Source organism: Hipposideros armiger, unplaced genomic scaffold, assembly GCF_001890085.2.
Source record: "Hipposideros armiger isolate ML-2016 unplaced genomic scaffold, ASM189008v1 scaffold_788, whole genome shotgun sequence".
NCBI classification, from domain to species: Eukaryota; Metazoa; Chordata; class Mammalia; order Chiroptera; family Hipposideridae; genus Hipposideros; species Hipposideros armiger.
Window position 1 is genome coordinate 194932 of NW_017732138.1, and position 14637 is coordinate 209568.

The 14637-nt window shown below is 45.2% G+C and overlaps 1 protein-coding gene across 11 annotated transcripts in view; it reads left to right on the forward strand.

Annotated features, from left to right (window-relative positions):
- NCK2 (NCK adaptor protein 2) overlaps positions 1 to 7898 on the forward strand; it is a 142310-nt gene extending 134412 nt beyond the window's left edge. For all 11 annotated transcript variants that reach the window (XM_019628420.1, XM_019628427.1, XM_019628422.1 and 8 more), the window contains one exon: positions 6480 to 7898. In XM_019628420.1, coding sequence (XP_019483965.1) covers positions 6480 to 6674 — 195 coding nt within the window. In that variant the 3' untranslated portion in view covers positions 6675 to 7898. The remainder of the gene's footprint in view (positions 1 to 6479) is intronic.
- Positions 7899 to 14637: the final 6739 nt, after the last annotated feature.

Below are 14637 nucleotides of genomic sequence, written 5' to 3' on the forward strand. Positions count from 1 at the left end.
AGGAGCTCTCCTGCTCCTCAGTCATATAACTCAAATAGAGAACTAGAGTCTGGACAGGCTATGACTTGCCCAACGTTACGTGACCAGTTTCCACTTCTGCTAATGGTGGGCTAACACTTGTAAAACAGCTAGCAAGGCTGGACAAAACATTGAAACAAACCAAAAGCAGCAAAGAAGTAGTATTTCAGTAGTCCACAGTGATGGGGACAAAAATTGGAGGTCAGGGCCACCAAAGAGGCAAGGCCCCAGAAAAAGATTGAGACCTTCAGTATGGACCCCCAAAAGCCTGTATACTAGGAGCAAAGGCAAGCTGGAAATAAAGCAGACTATAATCAGGTCCCCACTGGATTAAGGTGCCCTGCCCCACCCTGAGCACGGAAGCTAAAGCAAATCCTCTTAGAAGACAGTAACTCCACTGAGAACCTCAGTTTCCCTTCAGTTTTAAATACACAATACGCAGCATTCAAAGACAAATCACCAGGAGACAAGACTAAATGACCAAAAACAAAGGAAGGGAAAAGACAATAGGAACAGACTCACAGAAGTTCAGATTTTGAGTTTTAAATGCAGTTTTTAAGGTATACGGATTAATATGTACAAGAAAGTCAGCAAGATGAACTTGATGCGAGAACTGGAAGTAATAAAAAAAATCAAGTGAGAATTACAGGACTAAAAACAATACAATAACTGAAATTAAGACCTTATTAGTTACAGCAGATTAAACACAACTGAAAAAAGAATTAGTAAATGGGAACCTAGCTCAGAGGAAAAGAGATTTTAGGATACACAAAAAAGGTAAGAGGATAGAAAATAAAGAAAAGAGCATAAGAGATTTTTCTATGGACTAAACATTTGTTTGTGCCCCTCAACCAGATTCATGTGCTAAGTCCCAGTCCCCAATGTGATGATATTAGGTGGGTGGAGCCTCATGACTGGGATTAGTGCCAGAGAGCTGTCTGCCACTTCTGCCATGTAAGAAGTTGTCCATCTGTGAACCAGGAAGCAGATCCTCACCAGACACCAAATGTGCCAACTGCTTGATTTTGGACTTCTCAGCCTCCAGAACTGTGAGAAATAAATGGCTGTTGTTGTTTAACCATGCAGTTCCTGGTGTTCTGTTATACTAGCCTGAACTGACTAAAATTGACAGGACCAAGTAAAAGGTTTAAAATGCACATAATTGGTGTCCCAGAAGAGTGGATGGGCAGGTGGAGAGGCAGACAAGAGGGAGGAAGCAGTATCTGAAGAGATGAATGCCAGTGCCATGTGACTAATGAATCACCGAGCCAGGTCGTCTAGCTTCAAGTTCAGCACCTATAAAACATTTTAATTGTGACATAGCACAGAGAAAATTTCATTTTAAAAGTACTTGTTTAACCCAGGTCTGGAAGGTCAAGAATAGGACAGTGCTGGCCCTCTAGAAGCTACTCCCCACACCCATAGCCGCTTCCTGGTTGCACCTCCCACCAGAGATAACTGCTACCTTTAACTTTATGGTAATCCTTTTCTCTGCTGCTTTAAACCTGTGTCTGTACCCTCAACAGTTCGTTTCAGTTATATGTGCTTTGGAAATCTGTGGATAGTAGAACTATTCTTACTTTTCTTCTTTTGGTCTGCACTGTTTGTGAGATTTTTTTAGTCCATGTTGATGCCTCCATTTCATTGCTTGTGCAGTATGCACCTCATCTGTTTATCGATTTCTTTGTTGGTAGACATGAGTGTTTACACCTCAGGTCACTGGGAATAATCCTGCCTGGACGTTCTTACGCCTGTGCCCTGACACACATGTGCACGTGCATCTCTAGAACACACTCCTGGGGTGACATTGCTGAGTTCTTGAGAATGCCTGTGTGCCACCTTCTCAATGATGCAAAAGCTCTTTAACAAAGCGGTGGCACTGGCTCGGACTCCCGCCAACTGTCAAATGTTCCCACATGCACTGCTCTTTCCACCTCAAATCACAGTGGCACCGTATCCTCCCGAGGAGAGACACCCAACAGGCATCAGCTCTGTGTCCCAGCGTAGAAAGCTGATGTTAACTGCCTCAGAGGGGCCTATGTCTTCAGATCAATAACTCCCTGAAACCAAAACCTGTGTGGAGAGGGAATGCTGGGCTGGTGTTTATTTTGGTCCTTTTTCTCAATGTAGACATTCCAACGGAAAAACATGGTAAGATTCTTTGACGAGCTGACATGTAGAATCCTGAGTTTCCATACCAGTACACTGATACTAGTTGAGGTGGGTGTGGCATGGTCCCTCTTCATCCGACTCCCCTAAGTCTGTTTGAGAAAGCCATGCCTGGAAGGACCACGGCAGATGCGAACAAGACTACTATTGCCCTCTCCAGGTTTATCCCCTGCCCCGTGTTCTCTCTCTGGAGGCAGAGTTGTTTGGGGTCTGGAGTAGCTCCATCTCCATTAGACCCAGGGGACTGGCTCGATTTGAAGGGAAGAGACCTTAGAACAGTCTCTCCAGCAGTAGCCCCGCTGTTTCTTCAGACTGTTCCCCACCAAGACTGTCTGGCACAGGGCTCAGAATCAGAAAGGCTTCGAAGCCTGGGGGTGAGGTTGGCCATGGAACTCCGCTTTCCAGGGGCCGCTTAGCCCTTAAATTGCTTTTATATCTTCTTCTTGTGGCTCTGAACATTTGAAAACGCTGCTGGTGGTTGGCCCATGTCCGTTCTCCAGCTGTATTAAGATCCCCTGGAGGGTTCATTAAAGCACCTATTGCTCGGGGTTAACACACAGGTGGCCATGCCACACACCAGAGTTTCTGGTTCAGTGGGTCTGGGGCAGAGCCTGACAGTTTGCTCCCTCTGACTGGTCCCCGGTGCTGTTGGTGGTGGTGCTGCTGGACTTGGAAGCACACTTTGGGAACCACTGGTCAGGGTCATCCCCAGGCTTTGAGCAGAAGGGCTATTTAGTGGAAACTTGTAACCATGTATTTTAGTGTACATGCATTTTGGTATACAGACTGGGAAACCTACTCAGGTCGAATCCAGACTTCCTCAGATGTTCAGTGACCCTGCCTGACATCAGCTTAGCACATTCTGTGTCATTTACTTCAAGGTTTCCGCTCAGGAGCCCAAGAAGTTAAAAATGACTTTGTCTGCCACACCTCTCTTACTACCCTAGCACATACTCATGACGCACCGTGACATTAAACTAAGGAGCTTAGAGCCTGCTGAGTGGCACATTGGTTGGGAGTTGGCTTGGGACGCCAGCTCTGAGCAGCAGGGTCCCAGTTAGGATCCTACTTGTGGGCCAGTGACGCTGCGCCCTCTACAGCTAAGGTGGTGAACAGCTTGACCTGGAGCTGGCGACGGCATAGGCTGCAGTGGGGAAGGCCGGCAGTGGGCGTGCACTTTCGTGACCTGACATAAGCGGCTGTCCAATGGCCGGCAAGTGACTGCCTCACCCAGGAAGAGCGCAATGATAATACCAACATGGGCTAGTGAAGCTACGTCCTCCACAACTAGACTGAAGAACAAAAGGACAGCAACTTGTCTGTTCCCCTTCCCTGATTCCCCAACGCTGTTCCCCAATTTCCCAATAAAATAAAAAAAATAAACTAAGAATCTTAAATTAAAAGCAAATTTTCCTATCCAGAAAGTCGCCTGTTGATCGTTTGACTTAATTAAAATTAGGTCTGTCATATACGTGCTGTGACCCACTCCCCTGCTATGCCGCCACCATGCTGTGAATTGATTAAAGGAACTGTAAAACTAGCTCAGTCCTGGCTGGCGCTGAGCTGTAAAGTCACATTGCCCTCTGTCTTGATCTAAGAAGGCAGAAACTTCTGGCACAGAATGAATATACCTATAAAAATGAATAGAAGCTTGCAACGAAAAGTTGCTTTAAGGAACACCAGAAGCTCTCAGGAGAAGGCCAAGCTGTTCACCACTTGTGTGTGCTGTGGGACATGAATGTGGTGTGATTGGCCAGGGTGGTTCTCCTCATCCACTAGTAACTGTAGTGACAATGGCGATGATGCTGATGGTGGAGGCCTTGCTTGCGTGCGGAGTAGCTGCCAGGCAGTACCTGTTTTCGATGTGTTTTGTTTTCAGCAACCACCTTGGATGGTAATCCTGAGAACACTGAGGCCAGCCTGCGATCTGTGCAGGCCTGTGAAAAGAGTCATGATTTGAGAACTGATTACTTAGAATTTGTTTTGTGCTGTTTAGAGTATTACATTGATAGGGCTGGTTGACGGGATCATCTATGACATCAGGGTTCGTGATGATTCATTTCTAAAAGTTCGAGCTGGGAAAATAATTTTCAAGATTTGTGGCTTCCCCTTCCCCAACCCTCTAGTGGCCATGGTTCTGAAGATAATACATAGCCCAAGCCTAAGCAGAGGTAAGCCTTCCTGTTTCCTCCTGAAGTTTCATCCCACCTGCATGCCTCAAAGGTTTGTTTTTATTGGGAACAAACAGGGAAGTTTTTTTGGGGCAGATGGACACATGAATACAAGCTATAAATACAATTGTCTCTTTCATTCTTTTATGCCAACAGCTGTGACTGGTGGGTGAACGCAGCAGCCCTTCCCAGAGTTGATTTTCTGAGATACCCACTTCCTTGAGTTGTCATTAGTTTATATGGACTTACCACTTGTTTTCTAGATTTACACACTTTTAATCGAATGTTCGTAAACTTGGTTTATAAGAAACGATGGCCCAGATGCTTGTTAATTTTGTCCCTGGGGGAGGGACGCAGAGCAGGGGCGGGGCTGATGAGTGCGCAGCAGCAGTAAGCTCCTGGGCCCTGGGAAGGTAGGAACCTGGCATTCAGTTAAGAATTGTGTTAGGCTCCCAGATGTGGCCTTACCTGGTGTGACGCATAACAAAGGGGACAGGACATCGGTATAAATTATTCATTACAGAGCAGTTACTGGAATCCACTGTTTCTGCCACTGGAAGGCTGTCAACTTTATGCTCCACCGCAGGCCAAGTAGGGCAAGAGTTTATCTTGTTTGGGAACAGGGAGGCTTCTAGAAAGTGCTCAACCTCTGAGCTGAGCCTTATAGCAATGGTGGACCGAAGTGGGGGGTGGACCAAAGTAAGGGGGGTGCTCAAAGAACAACATGAACAAGCATGAAAGTGGGACAGAGGAACATACTTTGGTTTCATTGATTGGATCTGTAGGCAGACGCCAGGTGACACAGCCCTGGGGGCCCACAGGCATTTGGGTTTCATTCAGAAGCCATTGAGGGAGGCCAGCATCCTTCCATCTCCCCCTCAGCCACTGCTGTCCACATAGTGCCTCAGAAGAGGCAGGACCTTCTCTCCATTTCTTCACCGGATGTCCCCAATTCCCAGCACCCTCCTACCTTCCCCACCTCCTCAGCCCGGCTCAGTTCCACTTTTTTCAGAGGCCCTTCCTCACTCCCACCACCTACCCTGCCTCGGTATTCTCCTCTCTCTTCAGATAACTTACCACGATTTGCAACTTTACCTATATTGACCTTTTCATTTTTATTTATGTTTCCCCTGCAGGATTGTCACTTCTGTGGTACACACGTGCTGTGAGCCACACACACTATACCTGCATACCTACACGTATGCGTAGACGGGGCCTGGCCTGTCTGGTGTGCAGTTTGCGTCCAGTTAGTAATTGTTTATTGAATTGATCAATACTTTCTTTCCCCAAAGAACAGTCCTCATTCAGTGTCTTCCCTTCATTTTTTCAATAAGCGAGATAAAAGACCAATTTTAATAAAAATAATATCTTTCTAAAACATATTCAAATGCAAGTACTTATGTGTTACACTGACATTATCACAAATTTAAACCTTTCTCAATAAAATCTTTGCTTGAACCATTGTACAGCCCACTCTGGGATATTATAAACCGTGTTTCAAATGTGACCAGAATTTTCCACTGCTCTTAAAATATTTTTTACATAGCATAAAATTCAAAAATTTTTGATGGCTGAACGTCTAATAGTGGCAGTCAGGGAAGGTGAAATTTCTAGCTGCTACCTGTGTACAAGCACTCTTTAAAAATTCCCAGGTTATCAAAAATAGTTTGGGAAATGAAAATTTCAGGTTTCTTCAGCAACCAGGTTAACGCAGGTGTCATGTGTTGTTGCGTAACGAGTCTCCAATTTTCAAATCTCTAAAATTTCCATTCCACTCCACATTGAAACTGTCCTATGCAGAATTTAATTTTCCTTCGATCCAGAACAGGAGTGCATCGGACTGCCTCCGGGTCCTTCTGCACATCAGGCGCCATTGTTAATATCCTTAACCAGATATTAAAACAGAGACTTGGCCGCTTGAGCTGTGTGGTGGTTTGAATTTGGCTGCGTGGAAGATTCAGGCAGTACTTCCCCAGATCGTAAGGAGTCGTGCGCTTGAGGCTCGGGGCGTAAAGCCTTTCTGCCCTCAGGCCCGCCCGCCTCTTTCTTCTACTGGCGGCTGGCAGTCCCCAGTCTCCTGTCTGTGGCCCGGGTGTAACGCGTTTTCTCTTTCCTCTCCAGCCCAGTGACTTCTCCGTGTCTCTCAAAGCATCAGGGAAGAACAAGCATTTCAAGGTGCAGCTTGTGGACAATGTCTACTGCATCGGGCAGCGGCGGTTTCACACCATGGACGAGTTGGTGGAACACTACAAAAAGGCCCCCATCTTCACCAGCGAGCATGGGGAGAAGCTCTACCTCGTCCGAGCGCTTCAGTGATGTTCCCCCACCCCCCGCGGCCCCCGCCACCTCCCGGCCTTGGTGCCACACTCACTTCCCCAGAGCCGAGCGGATGGCCCCAAGAAGACTTGGTTGGTCATGGGCTCTCCTTCAGAGGGTCCTCTCTGTCCGGTGGCTCATCCCCTATTGGCTTCCTTTACCTGGTTGATCTTTCTGTCCAGGTCGTTTGTTTCCATCTTCCTCCCCTTCGCCATCCCAGGTCCTCACTCCATGTTCAAGGCCACGTGGCTCCTGGCCAGTTTTAGAGGACGGCAGGTGGAAAAGAGGCGAGTTTATTCACTTTATTCCTTCTCCGTTGGAAACAGCCTTAGTCTGTTCAACTTGTTCACGCTATCAGCACCCTTCAGTAAGAAGACACTGGGCACAGTTGGAATGCACCGAAGCTGCTGTTGACAAAGGGACCTACAGTGCACTCCAGAGGTGGCGTCTCAGGAGTGCTCACGGCTCTCGCATACCAGGCAGCACCAGCGAAACGCCCTGGTCCCAGCAGCCCTTGTCTGTGTCCTCTGCCTTTACCTAGCTCCCAAGCTCTCCAGGGAGTCCGCACATGTGCTGGTGGCAATCCTGGAACCACCGGGGAGATAGTAGTGAGGAAGCTGTCCAGTGCCTTTGGGGCTGTGCTTGCAATAAAGAATTTCCTTGGAGGCCAGTCTGCAAGAGGGACCGGTGACTCAGAAAGACAGATGTTTTGGTAATTTACCCCCAAATGTGCCATCTGCCTAGTGCTTTTTCCTCTCGCCCTTTGGCTTGTTTAAATTTCACAATTATGTATTTAATTCTCAAAGTAATGTGTATCTGAAGCCATTTGTTGACACTAATACAGATGATTAAGGAAAACAGCTGATCTTTGGGGAAGGGGAGTTACCAACACTTTATACACACACACCATATATATATATATATATATATATATATATATATATATATATATATATATATATATATATATATATATATGTTATTTGCTTTACAGGGAAGTTTTTCAGGGTTTACAAAAGAATATGTGATTGGTAGTAAAAGACACACAGAATGTTTATGAAGAAATTGCATTTTCTTTTTTCTTTACATTTGAACTTCTTTATAGTTTAAATATACAGTCTTGAGATGGCACATTCCTACAGTTGAAAAAGGGGTCTTCAGGCCTCCTAAACTTGCATACTCAGTTTTTTGGATATTGTAATTAAAAAAAGTATTATGACAAGACCGTGTGTGTATTTATCTTTGGGAAACTCTGACTCAAGGATGGGAGAGCAGTGCCTGTCATGTTTACTGAACACTCAGTGCCTAAAGGGAAACAGTTTGCGAGAGGAGTTTTAACACATTTATTACTTGTGTGTGTAATTTTTCTACCACCACATTTTTTGTATATTGAAATAATAAATTTTGATTAGTGAGCCTCTAAGAGAAAGCAGACTCGCAAGCTTGGTTTTAACTTTTTATTCAGTGTCGAATACTGTTTTCCCAAACTGTTGCCTGCTAACCTCTAGTTTTACCCGCTTCACTCATGTCTTACTTTCATTCGCTCAATCAGGAAGCACTTACCAAATAATTGCAATGTGCCAGGCACTGGGAATACAGTCACATAATACAGGGTTGTACCCTCTTGGGCTATTATAGCTAATGTGATTGAATGCTCCCTTTGGGCCAGACACGGTATCCTCATTTATTCCCATCACAACCCCGTGAGGTGGGTGTTCTCATTCGCTTTATACAGATGGAGAAAATGAGGCACAAAGTAAATGCACAAGGGCCCATCCATGGCTGGTACATGGTAGGGCAGGGCTGCAAACCCAGCGGTGGCCCTGCCCTTCCGACCGCAGCCTAGGGAGGCTTCCAGGAGAAATAAGGTTATTTTATTGAGAGTTTGCACCTAATCTATCATTCCTGTTTTCTGTGGGTTGATTGTATCTTTTTGTTGCCTTGAATATAAATGAGAAGTTTGATGGTAAGTTGGAGGTTTGGTGCCTGGTGCCTGATGTTGAGGGCACCCAGTTATATAAGAACAGACATCCAGGTGAATGAGGCAGATCGTTACCTTGGACAAAACACACCACTTCTGTACCTTCTCCATGGCAGAAACAATTCTTCGCAACTCCTTCATGTCTCACTGATGTGTATTCCATTTGGACCTTAAGCTAGAATCCCTCTAGATGGTGCCTGGACAGCTGATAGACATTGACTTATGCATAGCATTCAGGAAGAAACAAAGGACACAAGACAGATACATGGTTTGGCTTCAGGAACTTCTTTAAGGCTTATAGTTGTAATTGACAGTTATTTCCAGACTTGTCCCAAACCGCCATGAGAGAGTCCTCCAGCCACCTGGGGTAGATCAAAATTCTTATTTATGAAGGATCCAGCACCCGAGGACGTCCTGGCACTCGGTGGACCAGTGGAGGACGGATTGAGAGTCCCAGGATGAGCCTGTTGATAGAATGGAGGTGGGAGGGTGTCAATGCAAGTGTCCCATGTGGCTTGGAGTGTGGATTGCCCGTGCTCTGTCCAGGTGGCACTTCTGCCATCACCTTCCTGCATGTCCAGAGATTTCCTGGACAGATTTTGTTTTACTATTCCCTTGCCCCTGCAGAGACAGCAAAGGATGTTAAAGTTCAGTCATTTTTAGCTGTGTGGCTCTGTTCATTGATTTTCACTAAATGTGCCTTCAGTTTTCATAAACAGCCCCACCGAAGCACAGTGTAGAACTACCAAGCCCTTCGCACGGGGCTTAGGCCCAGTGCCACTAAATCATGTTTCTAGGAGCTAGAACCTTCCATCTTTTCTCCCAAAGTGCATCACAGATTAAAATCTTAAATTATAATTAGAATCTTTATATCCGCGGAACTGTTTCCAAACAAAGTGTTTTGGGTGCCAGTACAATTTTGTCTTTGGTTTCTGTGTGCTAATTGGTTTATAATTTACTTTTCTACCGTTTCTACTGCCCCAGTGCCAGAGTGCCAGAATGGTTTCTTAAGACCAGAGTTCAGAACTGAAGCTAGACAGCTTTCTTATAAAATACTACTTTTCAATAAATACGGGTTGAGTTTTGGCTGTTTTCTCACTAGAATCCAGCGTTATTCAGCTTAGTTGTTAGTGTCATTAATAGGACTAGTTCAGTGCTCATACCTTGCCAAGGTGCCAGCTGCTCTCCCATAAAGCAGCCCCTCATCCTGCCCAAAGCCAAACGTGGGACGAGTGCCGGGTTTTCATTAGCCCTGTGACTGCAGGGAAATGTTCCAGCTTCTCCGAATGTGTTTGCTCACGAAGAAATGGGGCTGCTCTCCGTCGACGTAAGTCCCAGGGTTGAGTGAGGTTTACCTGATGAACTGTATGTGACGTGCTACACAACAGTCGTCCTTGCCAGTCAGGCCTCCCATGTGGCACATAATGCACTTGAGCTTTTTCCTCATTTGTTGGAAGTCATCGGTGCCTCGTTCATGGGCTTCCTGGGGGGCCCCACTGTAGAGCTCCGGCTCCATCAGACCCTCTGTGTTCTCCGTACCTAGCAGCCTTAGAGCCAACCCAACCCTGATTTTTACAGATTAGACTTCAGGTATTTGAAGAGGTGTTGCTCCCACAAACTCCTAAATACCTTTCATGAGAAGCCCAGACCCGAAAGCCATGCTGGCTGGGCCTTACTCAGCCCTTACCTCGGGGAGCTGACAAATGCACATCATATTCCTAAAAATAATCCTCTCTGGAGAGCAAAACATCTTTGTTTTCTCCTTGGCAAGGGGTGGGGTTGAACAACCTGACCTGAAAACACAGTGGCCAATGAGCATTGGGCAAAAGTTGAGTAAGGCAACCAATGTCCAGAAAACCTTTGCCACCTGTCTTAGCTTGGGCTGCTATAATAAAATACCATAAACTGGGTGGCTAGTAAACAAGAGGTTTATTTCTCACTGTTCTGGAGGCCGAAAGTCCCAAGAATAGGGTGCCAGCATTGCTCTGGTTCTAGTGAGAGCCCCCTTCCAGCCTGCAGACACCCAACTTCGTATGTCCTCCCATGGCGGGAAGAGAGCCAGCGAAGTCTCTGTCCTCTTCGAAGGGCACTAGTCCCATTTGTGAGGGCTCCCCCTCACGACCTACTCACCTCCCAAGGCCCCACCTCCTAACACCATCACATCAGGGGTTAGATTTCCACATAGGAATTTGAGGGGATGCAAACATTAAGTTCCTGACACCATTTTCTCAACAGGTGGTACCCTGCTCCAGGGAAACTGGCCATTGCTGTTCTACATCCAACTCACCCAGACCTGGTGGGTCATAGGTACAGCCGTGAGCAAACGCTCCTCCATGCAGCTTCTCAGCCACTCTGGTTCCGACTGGCAGGGGGCAGGGGCAGTCGTCTGCATTTTTAACCTGCTCCCGGGAGACTGTGATGTGACCTTTGAGGCCTGCACTGGGGGTTCTGTTCTAGTCTAATACTTGAAACGGGAAATCACTGCTCCCACCGCCTTGTGCACACTCACATTACTGATAATATATGCATGCTTTCAGCATGTCCTTTCTTTGGATTATATATAGAGAGATGTCTGATCTTGAATGCCTAGGATGGTCTTTTTTTTTTTTTTTAATAGTACTTATTTGCCTTAACCTCCATTTGGATTTCTCGTATCACAGCCACTAGGCATAAAAGCTGACTGGAAAAAGTCATGTTCTGTCTTTGGAAGATCCCGTTACTTGACACTGAGATATTACTGAAGATGGATGAGCCTGACAACTGGTATAAAAACTCACTTTGACAGCTCTTTAAAGTACATGGCCTCCTATCGGGGGTGGGGGGTGGGCATTTGGCCAGCTCCTGAGCTTGTGGCCCAGGTTCTGCAGCCAAAGTCGGGAACCAGAGGCCCAGAGCCTTGTCCTCGAGCCCCTGCTGCTGGGTGAGGGCAAGAACAAGTCATGGCTGGGGAAGCCCTGAGTCTGGCGAGGCAGTGGTCCTACCTTCATGGTCATCAAACCCGTCAACTTCGGCGTCTGCCCTGGGTCTAACCGTGTGACCTCCACCAAGTACTGAAACCATGGTGCCCTAATGGCCTCAGAACACTGGAGCAGAGCTGTACTGTCTACACAGGTATTTAAGTATACAAGTTGTTACATATTATACATTTAGATAAGGTGAACTGCTTTGCATAATAATGTAAGATGCTTAGAACTGTGTACAGCTTTCAAATGATCTTAATGCAAAAGAAAAAAATAGATTAATATACTAAATTATTATCTAAATGAAGCCTAGGAATCTGAGTCTGCAGACCACATCAGCTTGCAGAACCACAGAGACAGTGTATTCAAATGATTTCAACCTAGAACTCCATCTAGTCACAGATGGAATTCAGATGCTAGCAGTATTCATTTCTCTGAAGGCAAGGAGTTCACTTTCTAGAGCCGTGAATAATAGAGAATAATAAAATAAGGCATGACCTGGAAGTAATAGAACCAATAAAATATTTGCCCAACTAGAACATAGATGTCGGAATAGCATCCAAATCAAGTTAATTCATCACAGTATCATTAGGTGTTAGAGGCTTAGTTAGAGATGCTATCTTTGCTAAAAGTTCTTTCGAATCTTTGGGAAAAGCCTACCCAAAATGTGCGGGAACCTTTGATTCTTGATTCTTGTTGGTAGATCTTTAAGGGTTGCTTCCCCCCCCCCCCGAGAACCTGGTTACAAAACTAGAAATCATTTTGAAGAATTAGAGACATTTTTATTTTCTTTTTCACACTTGTTTGCCAAATTTTCTATAGTAGATATGAATTACCTGAGTGAAAAATACATAGAAAAAAATGTCATGTATTTTAAATTGCACGGAGCAAAACTGAGTGAATAAAAATCAACACTTAATTGGTTGTACTGGTTGTAGAAAAATATTTAGCAGAAAGATATTGACTGTGGACTTTGCTTGGTTTCCTGGTGGTACAAGAAAATAATTTTATTTTTAGTCAATATTTTCATTTAAAATGCCTATGAAAAACATGATTGCCAAATATAGAAACGTCAGGAAGCCAATTGACAGCAGAGTGGGTGTTGCAGAATACTTAATTCATAACCTAGATCATCAAAATTTCTTGAGAACTTTCTCTCAGTAAAGCCCACCCTGACCGCCCTGATCTCCCTCTTCCACTGCTTTTTCTCCCATAGTACCTATCAATTTCTAACATACTCAATTTACTTATTTACTGTGGTTATTATTTACTTATTTACTGTGGTTATTATTTACTATCTGTACACACATGTAATTTGTTTTGTTAACTGGCGTAACCCAAATACAACAGTGCTTGTAACATAGTAGGTACTCAGTAAATATTTGTTTAGTAGCACTGAATGAATCAACCTGAGAGAAATGAACCATATGCTTTGAGTCCTCCCCTATCCAAAAATGCCCTTACATTGCCCTTGAAGAAGAATGCTTGCTTGGCTAGCTGTGGTTCATATTTCACATTTTTTTTGTTTCAAAATCCTAGATCAAGTTCTATCTTTTCGGCATTTAGTCAAAGCAGCCCTGCTTCTGTCTGCACACCATCGTCCTTCTCACCTGCATCATTTGTTCCTGCCTTTCTCATTTACCACCTCCCACACTGTACTCCATCCCCCACACCACTGTCTTCCTTCATATGGTCCTTCTCCATCCCCAATACATAATTTCCTATACTCAGCTAGGAATGTAGCCTGTTTCCTTATTGCACTCTGCTCCACTAAATAGTAATGTTTTTATGAGACTCACTTAACTTTAATGCCCGAACAAGATTTGGATAGAATGAGAAAGGGAAAATAACAAGCTAATCTCACTTATTAACATATATTTGAACACAGCAAATCATATAAAGCAATATAACTAATCAGTAACTTTGAACTGCACTGCCGACACATTAAGTTCTTTCCTCCCTCAACCACCTATCCTTCCTGAACCTCTGCTTCCCTCTCATCACATAATTTCCAGAAAGGCTCACCGCTCCCTCCTGTCCACCAGAGAGAGTCGATGAAATCTAAGTGCTAGACTCCTGATGTGCTTCAATTCTCCTTCGAACCTCAGTTCTTCAAAGTCTCCTTATCAAAACTGTCCTCACCATTCCACAAACAGGGTCAGCCATGCATGCAGGCTTCCTGCATTTGCTCACTTCCTTCCGCAGCCATTTTTGTAACCAGAATAAGTTCCTCTGCCCACTAAGCCTTACCGTCCCAGTTCCATCCCATCTCCTCCTTTATCAGGCCCCCACTTCTCCGGAATACTTACAGGATTGATCTGGCAGCAGGGCTATACTTGACGGTGGCTGACCAACGTCTCTAGTGTCTGTATATCTTTTCTCTCCCAACAGACTATCAACAATTTAGGTTGAACCACATGAAATTGCCATTGTTTTTTCCAGGTCAAATATGGTTGAATATTGGCAATTTCATATGGCTCAACACGAAAACTTTTCTCAAAGTTCTTCACACTGTGCTCCCGGTAGCTAGTAGGTGCTTAATAAATATTTGTTGGTTTGAATAAAAAAAGAGAACCTATAAAATAAGACAATAACATCCTTCTCTAGTTAAATTAGAGTTAAACTAATCCCACTTTAAAACATTAAAAAAGAAGCCTTGACATAATCCAACATTGGCTATAAAGAGTATATTCTAGGGCGGCCAAATGGCGCGGTGGTTAAGAGCTGGCTTGGGACACCAGAGGGCCCCGGTTCGGATCCCACATATGAGGGCCAGTGACACTGCCCTCTACAGCTAAGATGCTGAACAACAGCTCAACCTGGAGCTGGGCTGCCGTGAGTCGCTGGCGACGGTGTAGGCTGCAGCCCCAGCTGCAGTGGGTTGCTATGGGCTACCGTATGTAGCCAGCAGCCAGCGTGAGCAGCCAGCAGCCTCCGTGAGCAGCCGGCCATCCAGAAGCCGGCGACTGATCTGCCTCACCCGGGAAGAGCGCAATGATGGTGTCAACTTGGGCCAGTGAAG